This window comes from Rhineura floridana, chromosome 8 (genome assembly GCF_030035675.1).
Source record: "Rhineura floridana isolate rRhiFlo1 chromosome 8, rRhiFlo1.hap2, whole genome shotgun sequence".
Classification (NCBI taxonomy): Eukaryota; Metazoa; Chordata; class Lepidosauria; order Squamata; family Rhineuridae; genus Rhineura; species Rhineura floridana.
This window is the reverse complement of record NC_084487.1, coordinates 132,472,095-132,494,365: the sequence shown is the minus strand read 5'-3', so window position 1 is coordinate 132,494,365 and position 22,271 is coordinate 132,472,095. Positions and strand designations below refer to the sequence as shown.

The 22,271-nt window shown below is 44.5% G+C and overlaps 1 protein-coding gene across 8 annotated transcripts in view; it reads right to left on the bottom strand.

The window, feature by feature from the left end:
• The window catches only part of CRMP1 (collapsin response mediator protein 1), a 124,991-nt gene that overhangs the window by 73,576 nt on the left and 29,144 nt on the right, over positions 1-22,271 (bottom strand). For all 8 annotated transcript variants that reach the window (XR_009757623.1, XR_009757624.1, XR_009757625.1 and 5 more), the window contains exons 5-6: positions 7,075-7,136; positions 5,509-5,589 (exon numbers count right to left, since the gene is read on the bottom strand). Coding sequence is in view for 4 of the 8 variants with exons in the window: in XM_061582552.1 (XP_061438536.1) it covers positions 5,509-5,589; positions 7,075-7,136 (143 nt within the window). In the remaining 4 variants the exon portion in view is untranslated. The remainder of the gene's footprint in view (positions 1-5,508; positions 5,590-7,074; positions 7,137-22,271) is intronic.

The following is a 22,271-nucleotide window of genomic DNA, read 5'->3' as shown; positions in this document are numbered from 1 at the left end:
GACAATGCAAAGGAATTTACTTATTTTTCAGAAAGACATAAAACATTTTCGAGGATTGATATGATTTGGATGTCTAAAAATTTAGTGAAAGATATTTCCAAGATGGATGTGTTACCAAAAACCTTTTCGGATCATAATCCAGTGATATTGACTTTAAAAAAAAAAAATCTTGGATTTAGATGGAGACTAAATGAATCTTTATTACAGAATGATAAAATAGTGCAGGAATGTAAGAAGAAATTAAAATAGTTTTTTGAACACAATTTACATAAAGGAACAGATGAAAATATTGTTTGGGATACAAGTAAAGCATTTATGAGGGGATATTTTATTAAATGTAATTCTGAATTAAAAAAAGAAACAACAGAAAATGCAATTGATCTTGGAAGAAATAAAACAAAAAGAGGAAGAATTGAAAAAGAATCCAACTAAAGCTTCTATTGTAAATCAAATTAAAATGTTACAGAAACAAGTGTCAATGTTGACAGTTAGAGAAATTGAAAGGAAATTAAATTTTGCTAAACAAAGGACTTTTGAATTTGCAAATAAACCGGGGAAATTGCTAGCATATAAATTAAGAAAAGAACGACAAAAAAATCTTATTTTAAAGATACAAGAAGGAGATGAGATGTTGACAGACAATTTAAAAATCCAAAGGGTTTTCCATCAATATTATTCAACTTTGTACAAGTGTCAGGAAATTCCCTCAGAAAAAATAGAAGAGTATATATCCAAACAGAATTTGCCTAAAATTACAGATCTTCAGAGACAAGCTATTAATGGTCCTATTACGTCAAGAGAAATATCTGAGGCTATAAGTAAAATTAAATTAGGAAAGGCGCCAGGACCGGATGGACTATCAGCAATGTATTACAAATGCTTGGAGGAGGAACTTTTGCTACCTTTACAGTATACAATGAATTCTATTTTACAAGAGGGGAAGATACCGGATAGCTGGAAAAATGCCAATATAACATTAATACCTAAAGAGGAGCAGGATTTAACTAAAACAAAAAATTATCGGCCAATATCTTTACTGAATAATGACTACAAAATTTTTACAATTATTTTGGCTGAAAGAATGAAAATAATATTGCAACAATTTATTCAGGAAGATCAAGCGAGGTTTTTACCTAAAAGACAATTACGTGATAACGTCAGGAATGTTTTGAATGTGTTGGAATATCTAGAACAACAAAATGACATACAAGCTGCTTTGATTTTCTTGGATGCTGAGAAAGCATTTGATAACTTGAATTGGAAATTTATGTTTAAGGTTCTAGAGCAAATGGACTTTGGAGATAATTTTATAAAATGGATCAGATCAATTTATACATCACAGAAGGCACAGATAATTGCTTCCTATTTGCTTCCGGGCGAGATTCAAGGTGCTGGTTTTGAGCTATAAAGCCTTACACGGCGTGGGACCTCAATACCTTGTGGAACGCCTCTCTCGCTATGAACCTACCCGTCCACTTCGTTCAGAATCTAAGGCCCTCCTCCAGGTACCAACCCATCCGGAAGCCCGGAGGGTGGTTACGAGATCTAGGGCCTTTTCTGTGGTGGCCCCTGAGTTGTGGAACAGCCTCCCTGAAGAAGTACGCCTGGCGCCTACACTTCCATCTTTTCGGCGCCAGGTAAAGACCTTTTTATGCTCCCAGGCATTTTAATCTTCTTAACTTTTTAAATCTTTTAATCTGTATTTTAATTTTTGTAGTATTTATTTTGTTTTTGCTGTGCTTTTCGTTGTTTGTTTGTATATGTTTTTGTATTTTTATTATGATATATTGTATTTTATTTTGTTTGTTCACCGCCCTGAGAGCTATTCCGCTAAGGGCGGTATATAAATTGAATAATAAATAAAAATAAAAATAAATGGGGATTTAACGGACTCATGTGAAATACAAAAGGGTACAAGACAGGGATGTCCACTGTCCCCCCTTCTATTTATTCTGGTTTTAGAAGTGCTGCTTAGAGACATAAGGCAAGACAAAAGGATTTCGGGAATAAAGATAAAAAAAGAGGAATATAAATTGAGAGCATTTGCTGATGACTTGATAATTGTATTAGAAAATCCCTTGGAAGGAATCAAAGTATTGATGGATAAATTAGAAGAATTTGGACCATTAGCAGGATTTAAGATCAATAATCAAAAAACGAAGATGCTGGTGAAAAATTTATCCTTAAGAGATCAAAAACAGTTAATGGAGAAGATAGATTGTAAAATAGAAGAAAAGGTGAAATATTTAGGTATTATTATGACAAATAAAAATTCAAAGTTGTTTCATAATAATTATGAAAAACTATGGACAGAGATTAAGAAAGATTTGTTAAAATGGGATAAATTACAGTTGTCATTAATGGGTAGAATATCTGTAATAAAAATGAATGTATTGCCGAGAATGATGTTTCTATTTCAAACAATACCTGTCATATCCTCTGATCTACCTTTCAAACAATGGCAAAAAGATATTTCTAAATTTGTTTGGCAGGGGGAAAAACCAAGAGTTAAATTTAAATTATTACAGGACGCCAAAGAAAGAGGAGGGCTGGGATTACCAAATATGAGACTTTATTTTGCTGCTTGTTGCTTAGTCTGGATAAAGGAATGGATTCTATTGAGGAATAAAAGATTATTGGATTTGGAGGGACACAACCTGAAGTGGGGATGGCATGGATATCTATGGTATGATAAAGTAAAAGTTAATGTGGATTTTAATAATCATTTTATAAGACGTCCTTTGTTGAATATATGGAATAAATACAAAACAAGGTTTTTTTCGAAAATACCACTATGTGTTTCAAGTCAAGAAGCATTTTATAGAAGAGAAATGGCTGGAAAAGAGAAATGGTTAACTTACCAAGAACGATTAGAAAATGTGCATGGTGAATATATAATGAAAGAGAGAGAACAACTAATAAAGGAAGGATATAGTTCACAATGGTTTGCCTATTTACAATTGTTAGAAAGATTTAAAATGGACAAGAAAACGTATGGGTTTGAAATAAATAAATCTGATTTTGAAATAGGTTTGTGTACAAATGATGAATGCATAATTGCAAAAATGTATAAATTTTTACTAAAAATGGACATGGAAGAAGAACAAGTAAAAGAGTGTATGGTTAAGTGGGCAAATTTTTTTGGTTATAATATACAAATGGATCAATGGGAAAATATGTGGAAAAAAGGTTTGAAATTTACATTATGCTATAATCTTAAAGAAATTTTTTTTTAAATGATGTATCGTTGGTATATGACTCCAGAAAAGTTGTCAAAAATGTATAGTAATGTTTCTAATGTATGTTGGAAATGTAAACAACAAGAAGGATCTTTTTATCATATGTGGTGGTTATGTAAACAGGCAAAATTATTTTGGGCACAAATAGGTAGGATGACGCAAAAAATCTTAAAGATAAATATTCAGTCAAAACCAGAATTTTTTTTATTGGGTTTTATGGATAAACAAAAGGAAAAGAAATATGGAAGAATAATATTATATATGATCACGGCAGCAAGATTACTATATGCACAAAAGTGGAAAATGGAATCGATACCAACAATGGAAGAATGGCTATTGAAATTAATGGACTTAGTTGAGATGGACAAATTGACATGTCTTATTAGAGAAAAAACGACAGATACATTTCTTAAGGAATGGAAGCCTCTTTTGGACTTTTTGTTGAAAGAAAAAAATGAAATGATGATAATGGGATTTGACGATTAATTAAGATAGACCTTGGAAAAAAGTGAATTTCGTATGTTTTAGGAGACAGGTTTGATATATATTATATACTTATAGCTGATCTGTAACAAATCGGAAGTCAAGTTTTTCTTTTTCTTTTATTTTTTTCTGTTGTATTGTTTTTGTTGTATTTGTATTTGTTTTTATAAAAATTTGAATAATAAAAAAATTATTATAAAAAAAAAAAGAAAATTTATTTTCCAAAGACATAATAGATGGTCTGCATACAGCAGACATGATACAACCAATGTTACCAAATTCTACCAAGCTACACAGAAAGTAGATAGGACTGTGAAAGACCAACCCAAATGGTGTTTGCATTTTGACAAATTTGTAGGGCAGTACAATATCTCTGAGAGGAGATGAGGTCTCCTGCTCCCCTGGTGCATTCATTATAACTGCCCAATTTCCCTGCTTTTTAAAGTTTGACAGAAATATCTGTGAGCTATAGGTAAGCTCTTAAGGTAAGCTCTTAAACAGCAAGGTTTTTTGCCTATTAGTGTTCTCTGCTTTTTAATCCGGGAGGTAAGAAATGGGATCCTGTGCAAATTTGCTGAGAATTGATTGATTCTCAGGATAGGTGAAACTGACCACAGGGGATGGGGAGGGGAAGAGAGGGATGGGAGCAGGGAGAGGAGGAGGAGGGCAGGTTTGGTGATATGCATGTTTACTAAGTTCAGTGGAATTTACTCCCATGCAATCATGCTTAGGATAGGTAAAACTGACCATGGGGAGGGAGGCCTGGAGCAGGGAGGGGAGGAGGAAAAAGAGTGGAGAGAAGGAAGAAGGGAGGAGGAAGGGAAAGGAGAGGGGAAGGAGGGGATAGAAAAACTGACCATGGGGTTGAAGAAGGGGGAAGGGAGAGTAGGGGGTAGGAGGAAGGGGAACAGCAAGGGAGGTTGGAGGAGGGGAGGGCAGATTTGATCATTTGCATGCTTATTGAGTTCAATGGGATTTACTCCCATGCAATCATGCTTAGGATAGGTAAAACTGACCATGGGGGAGGGGATGGAGGGGGTTGGAAGGGGATGGGAAGGTATGGGTGAAGGGAGGGAAGGGGCAAGAGGGAGGTGATAGAAGGGAAGAGGAAGGGAGGGCAGGTTTGATCATTTACATGCTTTTTGAGTTCAGTGGGATTTACTCTGTGCAATCATGCTTAGGATAGGTGAAACTGACCTGGGGGAGGGGCAGGGAGGAGAGGATGAGGGCAGGAATGGGCAGAGCTTGGAAAAGTTACATTTTTGAACTACAACTCCCATCAGCCCCAGCCAGCATGGCCACTGGATTGGGCTGATGGGAGTTGTAGTTCAAAAAAGTAACTTTTCCAAGCTCTGGGAATGGGAGGGGGAGGGAGGGGGAAGGGAGGAGATTGGATGGGTGGACACTGGGCAGAGGGAAAGCCCCTTTCCTTTCCAAAAGGAAAACAGTGTGAACAGTATCATTCTTTTTCAGCATTTCTCCCACCTTTTTATTCTACAGCAGGCACATGTAGCCTCCCACCCAAAGTTACACCAAAGCTGTCTCTAGTCACATCCACACCAGATTTCACTTTAGACAGTCATGGCTTCTCCCAAAGAATCCTGGGAAGTGTAGTTAGTGAAGGGTGCTGAGAGTTGCTAGAAGATGCCCTGTTCTCCACACAGAGCTTCAGTCAGAATGGCTGACTATTAAACCACTGTGGCCGCTGGAGCTCTGTCAGGGGAGTAAGAGTCTCTTCTCAGCACAGATCACAATATAAATGTAAAAGAAATATTTTTTTTCTCACCTGAGCTATCAAATCTCCATTTTCAGCATGGACCATGATTACAGCTCCAAGACTTTTCAGAAAAGTAAAGGCTTCATAGAGCTATGTACAGTACCCAGGAGGGAAAAACAATCAGTAATGGCAGCCTTTGTTTATTTTTATTATTTTTATTCTCTTTTTTAAAAAAAAACACACATTATTTCATTTTAGGATAGCACAAGAGCTAAGAAAGGTAAACTTTAATAATTTCACTTCAACAGCTCCACCTGTTTATTCATCTTGTCCCTTCTCTGGTTCAGTAAACCTTCAGAGAGATTCTTCTCAGGATCTCAGCCCAGAACAAAAGGGTTAGTTTCCCCTCCACACCTGTTGAAATCCTGATGATTACCACCACCACCCAACACTGTGACATGCTTTGGAGTGATACATATAGCACCACATCTAGACTGGCAAGATGTCTAGACTGGCTAGAAAACCTATAAATATAGGTTTTCAAGATAAATTTGCCAGGGATCTGAATTTAAAAACACAAAAATCTCTGTAGATTGTCTTATTTATGATTTCATGAAGAGTCTTACATCTGACTCAGACTCCCACAATGATAGTGTAAGAACCTCTAAAACAATTCCAGAGCTTTCTCTTGGAGAATAAGTAGCCACAAAAACTAAGGGCAAATCTACACAAGATGTTAAATGCATGTTAGGATTTAATGTGCAAACTCTTTGTTCTTTAAAGGGCAGTGGGAGGCTCAAGGAGAAGTGGGACCACATCACACGATGAGAGGGGCAGGCTACAGTCCTGCCAACACCCTCTATCCTCCCAGAAGCTGCTATTAGTCTAGCGAGAAAGTTCCCCTCCCAGGGCTAAGGGCAGGCAAGGGGGCAATTTTTGGTGTGTTAGTGTGTAGAGAAAGGGTTAATCTCCCTTCTCCACATTCTGTGGTCCCAATCCTTTCGGGGGGGGCTTTAAAGAACAAAAATTGTTCACCAGCATTTAATGTTATGGGTAGTGTGCCCCCAACAGCATCTTCTTATCTGATAACGGTACTGTCCAAAAATAACATTCTGAGGAAAAAACACTTTGCAAATGTGTATGTCTAATTAAAATGTGTACTTGTATATCATACACCAATAAAATCCAAGCCTCGTGCATTTAATATTAGGCTAGGTGACATTCTAAAGCAAACTCTGGGTATGCATCAAGCATGTGAAGTTTCTCCTTGAAAATGTGAGGCAAATGTGAGGAAACAGGAGAGATGGGGCTGAAAGTTGCACGTTTCAAAACTCCAAGTCTGTGTTCTTAATAAATTCTGCTGTATTTCTATGCTTTCTGTAATATGTACAATACATTTATCAAAATTTCAATTCAAAATAAAATGTCAAACAAGTTGAAACTCTTATGTGACCCCAAAGATGTAACAGCAGATGAATGTTCAGTACCTCTTTTATTTCAGAGAACACAATGGAACATGATGGGTGGCATTTCCACCCTGTGACCCCAAGTTTAGTCTTAATTCAAAAGCATGGCTCTCAGTTAGAAGAGCTAATATACTGGGATTCACAGACCTATAAGAAAATGTGCAATTACCTGGCTATCAGTCATTTGGTAGAGATCTTTGTAGACCATGTAGACTTGAAAAGAATTAACACCTATTTACAGAAAACAAAAATTATACAAAATAAAGCTAATAAGTGCATTAATTTTTAGCATTCTTAAACAAAATTACTTTCAGAGAGCGCACACAGTTATTCATATTAACACTGTTTATGTTAAAAAAGTTTTCAATTATTTATTATTAAATTGAATTGAATTGAAACTTTATTTTTACCCCGCCCTTTTTCCAAACTGGAACTCAGGGCGGCTTACAAATAAAACTACATGTAGTTAAAAACATAGAAAAACATACAATTAAAATACAATTAAACTATGCACAACCTTAAAACCGTAAAAGGCACTTAAAAATCTAAAAACAATTTAAAATAATACAGATAATAATATAAAACAATAAAACAAGCCTTGTAAAGCCCAATCCTCAACACCTTCTATCCCAAAAGCCTGTCGGAATAAAAAAGTCTTTACTTGCCGATGGAAGGATGGCAAGGAGGGGGCCATTTGTGCCTCCCTAGGAAGGGAGTTCCAGAACCTAGGAGCAGCCACCGAGAAGGCCCTATCTCGCGCCCCGACCAATCGCACTTGCGAGGGTGTTGGGACTGAGAGAAGGGCCTCTCCTGAAGATCTCAGGGCCCGGGCAGGCTCGTATAGGGAGATACGGTCTGACAGATAGCCTGGACCTGGGCCATATAGGGCTTTAAAGGTCAAAACCAGCACTTTGAATTGTGACCGGAAACAAACTGGCAGCCAGTGGAGCTGTTGTAACAAGGGAGTTGTATGGTCCCTGTAACCAGCCCCTGTTAATACTCTGGCTGCAGCTCTTTGTACCAGTTTAAGTTTCCGAACAGTCTTCAAAGGCAGCCCCACGTAGAGCGTGTTACAGTAGTCTAAACGGGATGTAACTAAGGCATGCATCACCATAGTCAAATCAGGCATTTCCAGGAACGGACGCAGCTGGCGCACTAGTCTTAAATGGGCAAAGGCACTCCTGGCCACGGCCAAGACCTGGGTCTCCAAGTTCAGAGCTGAGTCCAGGAGCACACCCAAACTGCGAGCCTGTGTCTTCAGGGGGAGTGTAACCCCATTGAGCACAGGCTGAATCCCTATTCCCTGATCTGCTCTTCAACTGTCCGGAGGCAGAGCTGGGGTCCCGGGGAGTTGGCAGAAGAGTTGGCAGAACAGGATTCCTATGGATGGCAGAGGGGAGGGGGAGGAACTTCCCCCCTTTGGAGTGAAGACGAAACAGAGGAAATGCCAGTGATAGGGTCGCCTAGCAACGGGGAGCCTGAGAGCTTTGAAGTTTCAGAATCCTCCCTAGACATTCTCACGCCCCCCCTTCTTCAAAGCTCAGAGCAAGAGGGGGAAGAGGGAGGGCTGCCCACAGCAGAAAAGCGGCGAGGCAGTTTACCATCAGCCCCTCCCCTATCCCCCATACTGGAATCAGAAACTTCAGAAGAGGAGGGGGCCATGCTTCCCCCCTCACTGCGCACACGTAGACAGCTGAAGAGACAGGAGAGAAGGGGGGAAGGCGGGCGGTACCTGAGGGGCAGTTAAGGAGGAGCAAAAGGTTGCGCGCCCGTTTGGCCCCTTCTTAAAGAACAGGCGGGAAGCAGCCCCTTGCTCTGTCAACTTTCTCCCAATGCCGCAGGACCTGTATCCCTGTATGGCTTCATGAGAAGACACAGTCTATGCTTGGACATTACCCTAATAAAACACGAATTAACTACAACCTCTGGTCTGGTTCCTGAGTCTCATCCTGGGCCTGACAGCTTGACAGAGCCACCTAAATCACCCTCAACGCTCTCTTCACTTGACTGGGACAAGATGTCAAAGGGAGCAGCGGGGGGGACGAACCCCACTTCTGAGACGGAAGAAGTGAAACTCTTGAGGACTAAGGTAGCTGATTTGCAGACGGATGTTCAAGCCCTGCTAGCAGCAGTCAAGGCGCTGAAGACGGATAATCAAACCTTGAAGGCCACGATAGACCAGATGCAAACAGCCCCTCCAGCTGCAGCAGTAAAGGTTCCCATTGGATTGCCCCCAAAATACGCGGGACAAAGTGATCAGTTGGCAACCTTTGTGGCTCAATGTGAATTATATCTGGATGTCAGGCACACGGAATTTCCAGACGATGGGGCTAAAGTAGCTTTCGTGATTAGCCTCCTGGAGGGAGAAGCTGCAAAATGGGTGACTCCGTATCTCGTGAGAAAGGATACTGTTTTAAGAAGGTACAGAGGATTTATACAGGAGATGACCGAGATGTTTCAAGACCCGCAAAGAGCTGAAACAGTAGCGCGGCAACTAGGCGCTCTGAAGCAAGCTAAACAGACGGTTTCTGAGTACACTAACGCTTTTAAAATTCTGTCCCAGGAAACGGGCTACAATGACGCCGCCCTGATGTTTATGTACCAGAGTGGACTAAATGCTGAAATCCTGGATGAGCTGGCCAGGACCTCCCCCCCCGCTGACCTACCAGGGCTCATCAGCTATGCCTACAGATAGACCACCGGATGGAAGGAAGGCGCCTGGAAAGGAAGCAGGAGGTCCCGAGATACTTAGCCTCGGCATCCCGCAGCAACACCCTTCCCACTGCAGGGATGACAGGTAATGCAACTGAGGGACAGGGAGGGGCTAGACCAAGACTGTCGGAGGAAGAAAAGGAAAGACAACGCCGGGAACGTTTATGCTTTTATTGTTCAAAGCCGGGCCATGTGGCCAGAGACTGTGGACTGAAAGGGGGGAAAGCCGAGCCGTCGGGAAACTAGAACACCCAGTCCACGTGCAGGCCGGTGGACTGGGGGCAGCGTTGTATAAAGGCCCCCCAACAATCCAACCTCCCTCAAAAGGGGTGTTGGTCTTGCCTATTCGGATTACAACTTCCAGAGGAGTGGTGTTTAATTCCACTGCCTTAATTGACAGTGGACCCTCCACAAATTTTATTGATGCAAAGCTAGTCAAGCGTCATGGAATTTCCCGGTGGAAACTGGAAGCTCCCCTAGCTGTGGAGACCATCGATGGGAGACCCCTGAAGTCAGGAGGGGTGACACAAGCCATGGAAGAAGTGAAACTTCAAATCCCTGGGCATGAAGAGTTCATTTTGCTATACGTGTCAGATCTTTCGAACTTTGAGGTGATTCTGGGAATGCCCTGGCTAGCAAAGCATGAACCCAAAATAAGTTGGAAGGAGGCGGTGGTGTGGTTCACCTCACAGTATTGCCAGGAGAACTGTCAACCTGAAGGAATCAAGAACACCTTAGCGGGGGCAGTGCAAGAGATCGAGCAAGTGACCCTGCCGCCAAAGTATGAAGAATTCAAAGATGTGTTTGATGAAAAAGAGGCAGAGACTTTACCCCCCCACCGCCCTTACGATTGTGCGATTGATCTAGTGCCAGGAGCCAGCATCCCATCGGGGAGAATCTACTCTCTCACAGAGATTGAGAGGGAGGCCCTGAAGGAATTCCTGGATAAAAACCTGAGGCGAGGATTCATACGCCCCTCACAGTCCCCTGCTGGAGCGCCACTATTGTTTGTGAAAAAGAAGTGGGGAGAACTCAAGCCTTGTAACGACTATCGCACATTGAACCAGATCACCATCCCTAACAGCTACCCGCTGCCCCTGATCTCAGAGTTGCTGGATCGACTGCACTCCACAAAAATCTTCACGAAGCTGGATTTGAGAGGAGCATACAATCTGATCAGAATGAAGGAGGGAGATGAATGGAAAACAGGATTCTTGACCGCTTATGGTCAGTTTGAGTACCTGGTCATGCCGTTCGGGCTTTGTGGAAGTCCAGGAGTTTTTCAAAAGTTCATGAACGACGTGTTTAGGGACCTGTTGGACATGTATGTAATCTGTTACTTGGATGATATCCTGGTGTTCTCAAAGAACCAGGAAGACCACGACCAGCATGTGAAAACGGTGTTGAAGAGACTGAGAGACAATCACCTGTATGCTAAGTTAGAGAAATGTGGATTTGACCTCAAGTCTCTAGACTTCCTGGGGTATTGAATCTCAGCGGAAGGCGTGGAGATGGTCTGGTTCCTGAGTCTCATCCTGGGCCTGACATAGACTGACCAGGAGCACCTCTGTCTTGTCTGGATTTAGTTTTAATTTGTTCGCCCTCATCCAGTCCATCACTGATGCCATGCACTGGTTCAGGACCAGGACAACTTCCTTGGCTTTAGGTGGAAAGGAGAAATAGAGTTGGGTGTCATCCACATACTGATGGCACCGAACCCCAAACCCCCGGACAACCTCTCCCAGCGATTTCATATAGAAAACATGGGGGACAAAACTGAACCCTGAGGGACCCCATAGGTCAACGACCAAGGAGTCGAACAGGAGTCCCCCAGCACCACCTTCTGAGTTCATCCCTCCAGAAAGGAATGGAGCCATCGTAACACGGTGCCCCCAAGTCCCATCCCAGCAAGGCGGTCCAGAAGGATACCATGGTCGATGGTGTCGAAAGCCGCTGAGAGGTCCAGTAGAACTAACAGGGACACACTCCCCCTGTCCAGCTCTCTGCGAAGGTCATCCACCAAGGCGACCAAAGCTGTCTCTGTCCCGTAACCAAGCCTGAAAACAGACTGAAATGGATCCAGATAATCCGTTTCATCTAGGGTTGCCAGGTCTCCGGTTTTCTGCCAGAGTCTCCGGCAAAAGGGGGCCGTCTCCGGCCTCCGGCAATATTTTGCTTAAACTGGAGGATCTCCAGCTTTTCATTGGCCCCCTCAGCCACACATGTGTGATTGACACACGCATACTGTTGGGCTGTAGCTGGCCGCCTTCCCGCTCTTTCTCAGTCAGGCAGCAGGGACTGCAGTGCAGACAGACAGGAGGACTTGAGCAGCCGCCACCCCTGCAGGGACCCCCCCCAGCAGTAAAAAGTAAAATCACTCACTCTCCCTACCTCCACCCCCATTCCCTACCCCCGCCTGCCCTCCTAAATGGTTTAAAAGTAAGATCGCTCACTCTCCCTGCCCCCACCCCCATTCCCTCCCCTCGCCTGCCCTCCTAAATGGTTTAAAAGATCGCTCACTCTCCCTGCCGTCCACCCCCATTCCCTCCCCCCGCCTGCCCTCCTAAATGGTTTAAAAGTAAGAGATCACTCACTCTCCCTGCCCCCACCCCCATTCCCTCCCCCGCCTGCCCTCCTAAATGGTTTAAAAGAGATTGCTCACTCTCCCTGCCCCCACCCCCATTCCCTCCCCCGCCTGCCCTCCTAAATGGTTTAAAAGTAAGAGATCGCTCACTCTCCCTGCCCCCACCCCCATTCCCTCCCCCTGCCTGCCCTCCTAAATGGTTTAAAAGTAAGAGATCGCTCACTCTCCCTGCCCCCACCCCCATTCTCTCCCCCCGCCTGCCCTCCTAAATGGTTTAAAAGTAAGATCGCTCACTCTCCCTGCCGTCCACCCCTATTCCCTCCCCCCGCCTGCCCTCCTAAACGGTTTAAAAGAGATCGCTCACTCTCCCTGCCCCCACCCCCATTCTCTCCCCCCGCCTGCCCTCCTAAATGGTTTAAAAGTAAGATCGCTCACTCTCCCTGCCGTCCATCCCTATTCCCTCCCCCTGCCTGCCCTCCTAAATGGTTTAAAAGTAAGAGATCGCTCACTCTCCCTGCCCCCACCCCCATTCTCTCCCCCCCGCCTGCCCTCCTAAATGGTTTAAAAGTAAGATCGCTCACTCTCCCTGCCGTCCACCCCTATTCCCTCCTCCCGCCTGCCCTCCTAAATGATTTAAAAGTAAGAGATCGCTCACTCTCTCTGCCTCCACCCCTATTCTCTCCCCCCGCCTGCCCTCCTAAATGGTTTAAAAGTAAGATCGCTCACTGTCCCTGCCCCCACCCCATTCTCTCCCCCGCCTGCCCTCCTGAATGGTTTAAAAGTAAGATCGCTCACTCTCCCTGCCCCCACCCCCATTCTCTCCCCCCACCTGCCCTCCTAAATGGTTTAAAAGAAAGAGATCAGATCGCTCACTCTCCCTGCCCCCACCCCCATTCTCTCCCCCTGCCTGCCCTCCTAAATGGTTTAAAAGTAAAATAGCTCACTTTTACATGTTTAACATTTTGCTTTTTTTAAAAAAAGAAATGAAATCCTGCCTAGCGTAAACGAAGTTATTTATTTTAAAAACAATATCAAACGTTATTTTATTTTGGCGATTTTTCCCGTCAGTGAGAGGGCACTTCTGGTGCTCTTCCAGATCACACGACGCCTCAGCTGAAGCTTCCCAGCAGGCGGGTAGGAGACTCAGCGCGCTCTTTCCTCCCTACCTGGGAGAAATGGGAACGGGGGCGATTTGGGGGAGCAGTGAGTAACCTAGCAAGAAAAGCCGGCAGAAGAAAATAATTGTTACACATTCCTCTTTTGCGTAGATGGAGCCTGTACTAATTGACAGGTTGCCTGCCCGTTTATTATTATTGAGACGGGAGTTAGAGCAAAGCCACACACCTTTTCCTCAGTCCAAACCAGCGGTACTGGTTTTTTTAAAAAGGCAAGCAGTAAAGAAAATGCATGTACCAAAATATAGAAAATAAGAGTGGGAAGGAACAAGACCTTTTAAAAAGGGGAATTGACTGGAGAGACTATGGAGGTTAGAGGAAATGAAAGGCAGGTGGAGGATCTGTAGGGTAGAACCAGGACAATAAATAGCCACTGTACTTGTATCAGCTAGAAAGTATTTGGACAGTAACCAGGATGATTTTAGTTCAAAGCTTCACACTGCTATAAAAGTTTCTTAGTGATCTTGTGCCAGTCACTGTCTCTCTCTCAATTTAATGCACTGATGTTTAGTCGAAATCTGGCTTCCAGCATTATTGAGCCCATTATACCATGTCCTGCACTCTGAGACGATCAAGAAGAGACCCCGGCCCTACTCTGTGTGACAACCTTTCATGTATTTGAAGAGTGCTATCATATCTCCCCTTAGTTTGCTCTTCTCCAGGCTAAACATGCCCAGTTCTTTCAGTCTCTCCTCGTAGGACTTTGTTTCCTGTCTCCTGATTATCCTCGTTACCCTCCTCTGAACCCATTCTAGTTTGCTGTATCTTTCTTAAAAGTGTGGTGTCAAGAACTGGACGCAGTATTCAAGATGAAGCCTAACCAGTGCTGAATAAAGGAGAACTAGTACTTCACTCACTTTGTTAATGCAGCCTAAAATAGCATTTGCTTTTTTTGCAGCCACATCACACTGTTGGCTCATATTCAGTTTGTGATCAACAACAATCCCAAGATCCTTCTTGCATGTAGTATTGCTGAGCCAAGTATCCCCCATCTTAATAACTGCATTTGGTTTCTTTTTCCTAGGTGTAGAACTTTGCACTTATCCCTGTTAAATTTCATTCTGCTGTTTTTAGCCCAATGCTCCAGCCTATTAAGATCCCTTTGAATTTTGTTTCTGTCTTCCAGGGAATTAGGTATTCCTCCCAATTTTGCATCATCTACACGTTTGATAAGCATTCCCTGCCCCTCCTCATCCAAGTCATTAATAAAAATGTTGAAGAGCACTGGGTCCAAGACCAAGCCCTATAGTAGCCAGCTAGTTACCCCCCCAGGTTGAGAAGAAACCATTGATTAGCACTCTGAATATGATTGTGTAGCCAACTGTGGATCCACCCAATAGCTGTTCCATCCAGTATACATTCAGCTAGCTTGCTAATCAGAATATCATGTGGCATTTTGTCAAAAGCTTTGCTAAAGTTGAAATATATTGTGTCCACAGCATTCCCACAGTCTATCAGGGAGGTTTGTTGTTGTTGTTATGTGCCTTCAAGTCGATTATAACTTATGGTGACCCTATGAATCAGTGACCTCCAAGAGCATCTGTCATGAACCACCCTGTCCAGATCCTGTAAGTTCAGGTCTGTGGCTTCCTTTATGGAATCAATCCATCTCTTGTTTGGCCTTCCTCTTTTTCTATTCCCTTCTGTTTTTCGCAGCATTATTGTCTTTTCTAGTGAATCATGTCTTCTCATTATGTGTCCAAAGTATGATAACCTCAGTTTCATCATTTTAGCTTCTAGTGACAGTTCTGGTTTAATTTGTTCTGACACCCAATTATTTGTCTGTTTTGCAGACCATGGTATCCGCAAAGCTCTCCTCCAACACCACATTTCAAATGAGTTGATTTTTCTCAGGGGGGGGAGGGCAGAGAGGTGCCAGGGCTGAAGCGGCCCAGAGATCACCAAGGTTGCCTGGCCCAGAAGGCGCTGGCGTCGAGGCTGGGTGGGGCGGCTTCGGGGGGAAACGGAGGCAGGCGCTCTGCACAGTGCACATGCTTATTGCTTAGGAGGCGGCGCTCTCTTCCTTTATTTTTATTTTTGTTCTTTTTCTAGTCCTCCTCTCTCCCCTGCTGCCTGTCGGTCCTATATAAGGCCTCGTAAAGTAGAAAGGCAATTGCTGCCTACACTCACCCTGCTTGTTAGGCCATAAATATTAGGGGACACCCACTGCAGTAGCCAGCCAACACATAAAGTTGCAGTGCCTTATGGATAACTTTGTGGATGATCCCCAGTCAAGTCTTAGCAACAGCACAATGCTGACAGGCAGTTGCCAACTGCTTGCCTAGAATGCCCTCCCTTGTCCTTAACATGGCTGCAACCATATCTACTCAGAAGTAAGTCCTATTGAGTTCTATGGGGCTTAGTTCCTTAATAAGCATGTTTACAGTTGCTGCCTTCAGGGGCATCTATCTGTCTCTGCAACACTAAGCTCCTTTCTTCCAATAATGGCTGGCCTGAGGGCACGTAAACCCTTCTTGCCAGAAGCAAGTAAGCTAGATTAAATGTTCCCTAAAGGCGTTGAACTGTGACCTGGCAGACCAGGGCTCGAATCCCCACACAGCCATGAAGCTCCCTGGGTGACCTTGGGCCAGTCACTGCCTCTCAGACTCAGAGGAAGGCAATAGTAAACCACCTCTGTCTGAGTACTGCTTACCATGAAGACCCTATCTGGGATCAACTTGAAGGCAGTCCATTTCCATTTTGCATCACCCTAAGCTTGTGAGAAAGAATGACTTTGTCACTTCAGATGGACCTAGGAACACCCTATTTTAGGTAAGATTTCTATTTTAATCTCCAGAGAATTTTTTTTGAATGGTATGCTCCAAGCAACTGTGGTTGATACAATGTATCATGTTTAATGACGTCACTAGGGCCCGCCCCGTGATGTCACTAGGGCCCACCCCATGACGTCACTAGGGCCCGCCCCCATTTTCTCAGGTTTTTGAATGGTTCCGACCTGGCAACCCTAGTTTCATCCAAGAATCTCTGGAGCTGGGCAGCCACCACACGCTCTATTACCTTGCCCAAAAATGGAATGTTGGAGACTGGCCGATAATTTCCCATTATGGAGGGATCCAGGGATGGCTTTTTCAACAAAGGCCGTACAACTGCCTCTTTTAGGCACGATGGAATTCTGCCTTGTTGTAAAGAGGCATTAACTACTCCCCTCACCCACTCAGCCAGTCCCCCTCTGGCACTTTTAATGAGCCAGGAAGGGCAAGGATCCAGCAGACATGTGGTGGCTCTCGCCTCTCCAAGGATCTTGTCCACATCCTTGGGCTGTACAAGTTGAAAGGAATCCATTATTTTTTCAAACCATTTTTATACTGCCTCCCACATCAAGTCTTGAGGCTGCATACAATATTAAATACATCTCAAAACATTAAAATACAGAAGGAAAACTGCAACTGAAAAACTAGGGTATAGTTAAAATTATAATACACTGAGATCAAGCACCAGTCAAGGCCTGGGAGCACAAGAGTTTTTTAAAAGGGCATTTAAGCTCAAAGGGAGAGCGAATCCTTAGTATGGATGCCGCTGCAGAAAATACAATTACATATTTATTTTATTTATAAAATTTATATCCCGCCCTTCCTCCCAGTAGAAGCCCTTGCATGCCCGGCTACTTCTGTTTGATGTTTAATGGTCCACTTTCTTCGTTCTAAGCCTGATTAGTTCCAGTTAAAATGCAAGCTTCTGAAGGGGAAAAACCCACTAGTTATATGCAGCAATCTAAGAAAGAGTTCTCTGTTTTTCTTTTCCAGTTGTCTTTCCTAGTTCATGACATGTTCAGTGTATCACATATGGCCTATCCCAAGCATGAACTGCCTCTGGCTTACAAGCTAAGTTAGGCCAAATTCGGCCTGTGAGGACTTTCCCTCCTGCCAAGCCATACTCTCATTCAGTTGGGTCAGATCCACTTGGGGCTCCCAATCGAAGCTCCCAACGGGATCTGATCAGGAGATCCTGAGCAGATTGGCAGTGCAGCTTCCACGCAGTTTGTGTGAAAGGTAAATCCACAGCTAAAAGGAACAATTATTTATTTATTACATTTATATAAATTTTTATAATTAAAAGCCTTAGAATGCACTCCCACTTGTTCCTTTGCAAATCTGGCTTGTATTTGGCACCATTTAAATTTGATGCTGAACACAAGCCATGCTGCCTGGGTCAGATCCACTTGGGGCTTCCATCGGAGCTCCCAACTGGATCCGATTGGGAGATCCTAAGTAGATCAGCAGTGCAGCTTGTATTTGGTGCTGTTTAAGTTTGGTGCTGAATGCCATGTTGCCAGGGTCGGATCCACTCAGGAGCTTCCAATTAGACCTCCCAATTGGATCCAATGTCTACCAAAATAATACAACAACAAAAAAACACCCCAAAGCACGTCTTATGACAGAATCATGGTTGTAAAACTTAGACATTAAGTTGTGGCTTGACTGGGGGATTGGGAGCTGGAGTTGCAGCAGTCTATTGGGATTCTTTTCCCTGACCAGGTGCCCAATCCAGTCTTCGTCAGTCTTTGACCCTGTATTTCTGAAGCTGGCTTCTTAAGACAGGACAGGAATTCCGCCACTGTATTATCTACCCAGATGCCCAACACTCTCTCTCCCTGAAACATCAGGGCAGTCTCAGTGGTAATGCTGGATCTAGGAATATCCATATCAAGGGTTCTCTTTTAGGAGTGCCTCAAAGGTTCACAGCTGTCACGGCAACCATGGTAATTTCCAGTCCCACACATTCAGCAGGGCACACTTTGGACCTGCTCTTTTGTGCTGGATAGGAAGAAGTTGATATGGGGATGTGAGAAGTTAACATGGACAGAACCTGGTCAAGTTGAGGCCTACCAGCTTCCCACCTGTCATGGGGTGGGGGCAATTAACAGGAGCCTGTTGGATCTGAATGGTTTTCTGATAGCTCTTGGGGATTTCCTGAACTCCCCCTGAAACAGTAGGGTATACAGATAGAACACCAGTAGCAGAAAACTCATGACAAGCCCAATCAAATACTGGCTAAAGTTCATTTCACAGCATTCTTTGTGGTGATAATGATGGCAAAAAAACCTTATTTTTCTTTCCTCACTGTATCTCATCAGAGTTGGTCAGATGAGCTATTCCAAATGGTCAATAGGCTATCCTAGCTCTCAGGGTGGGGAGGAGATTTCTTGGTGCCTCACTGTGATAGATTTGCTATATAGTTTGTGGATAAAGTCATTTATATGTATTCCAACTTGGATGCTGCAGCTACAGCAGTAACAGTAGATCAGGATGGGGAACCTTTTTTAGGCCAAGGGCCACATTCAGTTATAGGCAATCTTCCAACGGCCACGTGCCAGTGGTGAGCGGGGCCAGAGACAAAAGTGGGTGGAGCAATGGGTGTACATTTTATCATGGTACAATAGGCTAGCTTCTATACACATTCACACACCCTCTCCATCCTCCATCCAGATAAGCATTATCAGAGTTCAAGGACCCATTCCAGCTAAGCAAAAGCACTCAGGGTGTGAAGCAGGGCCAGTTTGGGGTGTGGCCTGTGGAGAGTTCTGAGGGCCAAACTGAGCGGCCTGGAGGGTCACATTTGGCCCCTGGCTCTGAGGTTTCACATGCCTGCAATAGATACATAGGAGAGGCTAGGCCTACCACATGTGTACTTTCCTGGATAATTAAAAGTGCCATAGGAAGACTAGCTGAATGAGTAATGGGAGTGGTGAAACTTCTATTCAAACAAACTTTCTTAAACCCATCATCTTGAAGAATTTCAGGCAATCTCAAGTATTTCATCTTTAGGCAAGGTGCTCAAGCATATGGCAGCCTCTCAGCTCCAGGCCTTTCTGAATTATACAGATTAGAATCATAGAATAATAGACTTGGAATAGGCCTATAAGGCCATTGAGTCCAACCACCTGCACAATGCAGAAATCCAACTTAAAGTATACCCAACAGGTCTAGATCAATTTCAATCTGTCTTTAGGCCATTTTGGGGCAGAAACAGCTTTGGCCACTTTAGTGTCAGGAACAGGAGTCTATCTCTCTTGTTTCTCCTGGACCTCTCTGCAACTTTCAGTACCATCAACCATGGCATTAGGGTTGCGAGGTTCCTGGCCTGAGACTGATCCTGTATCTGTAGGAGAAGAGAAAGTCAGCCAAGTGCAGGTGTTCTTGCAACCCTGTAATGGGAAAAACCACAAGGTGGAATTCTCCCTTCCCCCTGCACAACTTTTAAAGATACAGAAGACCTCTTGGAGGCTGGGCCTGGCCTCCAAGGATCAGTCTCAGGCCATGAACCTGGCAACCCTACATACTGCCATACTCCTGAAGTGGCACCAGTCCTTCCTGTGGGGGATGATTCCAGAAGGCAGTGCTGGAAGATTCCTGTTGAGCACCTTGGCCTATGGAATCCCACAACATTCCATTTTGTCCCCCTTCTGTTTAATAACTACACGAAAGTTCTGGGAGAGGCCATCCAAGGATTTGGAGTTTGATGCCATTAGCATCAATATCTCTCTTCTTCCCATCTCATTCCAGGGCAGCTGTAAAGGCCCTGAACTGATGCCTGCAGACAGTAACAGACTGGATACAGTAAGGCCCCGCTTTACAGTGCTTCACTTTACAGCACTTCACTAATGCGGTGGTCTCAATTAGACGCAATTAGACTTGCTTGTTCCACTTTTACAGCAGTTTTTGGACGTTGCACACCATTCTATTCAATGAGTTCTGCTTTTCAGTGGGGGTCCGGAACGTAACCCACCATATGAGTGGGGCCCTACTGTATAAGCAAACAAATTGAAGTTCATAGAATCAGAATTGAGAGACGCTTCAAACTCCTTGCCAATGTAGGATACCTATTACTACAGCTTTCCTGATAGAAACCACTGAGGCTCTTCTTAAAAACTTAATACACACAAGGGGGTGGGGGCTTTATTATTTCTGTATGCAAATCTTCAGAGACAGTGCTATCTGATAGACTTGGATATAAAAATAATAACATCTACACTTCCCAAGAACAGTTGATGGAAGGAGAGCTCAAAGTTGGTGGAGGCGAACTCCTGACGGATGTAATCATTCCTTGGTAAATGCTTCCACTAAGTTGTACATAAAAGCGGTTAGGGCGGCAAAAAAGTCTTATTTTGCTACCACCATTAGATCATCCCTTTGCTGCCCAGCGGAGCTTTTTAGGGTGGTACGAGGGCTTCTACATTCTGGCTCTCATGATACTAAGGAAACATCGGAAGCCCGCTGCAACAAACTTGCGGAGCACTTCCAGGATAAGATTGCATGCATCCGTCGGGACTTAGACTCTGATGTTATGACAGATGAATCCATTGAAGTGTCCAGAGCGCGGTCTTGTCCTTCATTATTGGATGAATTTCAGTTGGTGCAGCTCGAGGAAGTGGACAAGGTGCTTGGAATGGTGCGGGCGACCACGTCTGCTCTGGACCCTTGCCCATCTTGGCTAGTGAAGACTAGCAGGGCTGTAACCGCCGGCTGGGCCAGGGAGGTAGTAAATGCCTCCTTGAGAGAGGCAGTAGTCCCTGGTAGTCTCAAGGAGGCAATAATAAGACCTCTTTTAAAGAAACCTTCTCTGGACCCAGATGTTTTGAACAACTACAGACCGGTGGCGAATGTCCCTTTTTTGGGCAAGGTTCTGGAGCGGGTGGTTGCCGGCCAGCTCCAGGCGCTCTTGGATGGAACCGATTATCTGGATCCGTTTCAATCCGGTTTTAGGTCCGGTTTTGGCACTGAAACAGCCTTGGTCGCCCTGTATGATGACCTTTGTCGGGAGAGGGACAGGGGGAGTGTGACTCTGTTGATTCTCCTTGATCTCTCAGCGGGGTTTGATACCATCGACCATGGTATCCTTCTGGGGAGGCTCGCGGAGTTGGGAGTTGGGGGCACTGCTTGGCAGTGGCTCTGCTCCTACTTAGCGGATCGTCGCCAGAAGGTAGTGCTTGGGGAACATTGCTCGACACCCTGGACTCTCCATTGTGGAGTCCCTCAGGGGTCGGTTTTGTCCCCCATGCTTTTCAACATCTACATGCAGCCTCTGGGTGCGGTCATCAGGAGTTTTGGAGTGCGTTGCCATCAGTACGCTGATGACACGCAGCTCTACTTCTCCTTTTCACCTTCCACAGGTGAGACTGTTGATGTGCTGAACCGTTGCCTGACCGCGATAATGGACTGCATGAGAGCTAATAAACTGAAACTCAATCCAGACAAGACTGAGACACTGTTGGTGAGCTCTTTCCCTGCTCAGATGGTGGATGCTTATCCTGTTCTAGATGGGGTTACACTCCCCTTGAAGGAACAGGTTCGTAGTTTGGGGGTCCTTTTTGACCCTTCCTTGTCGCTCGAGGCTCAAGTGGCCTCGGTGGCATGGAACGCATTTTACCACCTGCGCTTAGTAGCCCAACTACGCCCCTATCTGGACAGTGATGATCTCGCCTCGGTTGTTCACGCTCTGGTAACTTCTAGACTGGATTACTGTAACGCGCTCTACGTAGGGCTGCCCTTGAAGACTGTTCGGAAACTTCAGCTAGTGCAAAATGCGGCAGCCAGGCTGTTGACAAGGACCAATCGGTCTGCGCATATAACACCTGTCCTGGCTCGCTTGCACTGGCTACCTATTTGTTTCCGAGCTAGATTCAAGGTGCTGGTGTTGACCTATAAAGCCTTACACGGTGTGGGACCGCAATACCTTGTGGAACGCCTCTCCCGCTATGAACCTACCCGTTCACTTCGTTCAGTATCTAAGGCCCTCCTCCGGGGACCAACTCACCAGGATGCCCGGAGGACTGTTACTAGATCTAGGGCCTTTTCTGTGGTGGCCCCCGAATTATGGAACAGCTTACCGGAGGAAATACGCCTGGCGCCTACGGTTCTTTCTTTTAGGCGCCAG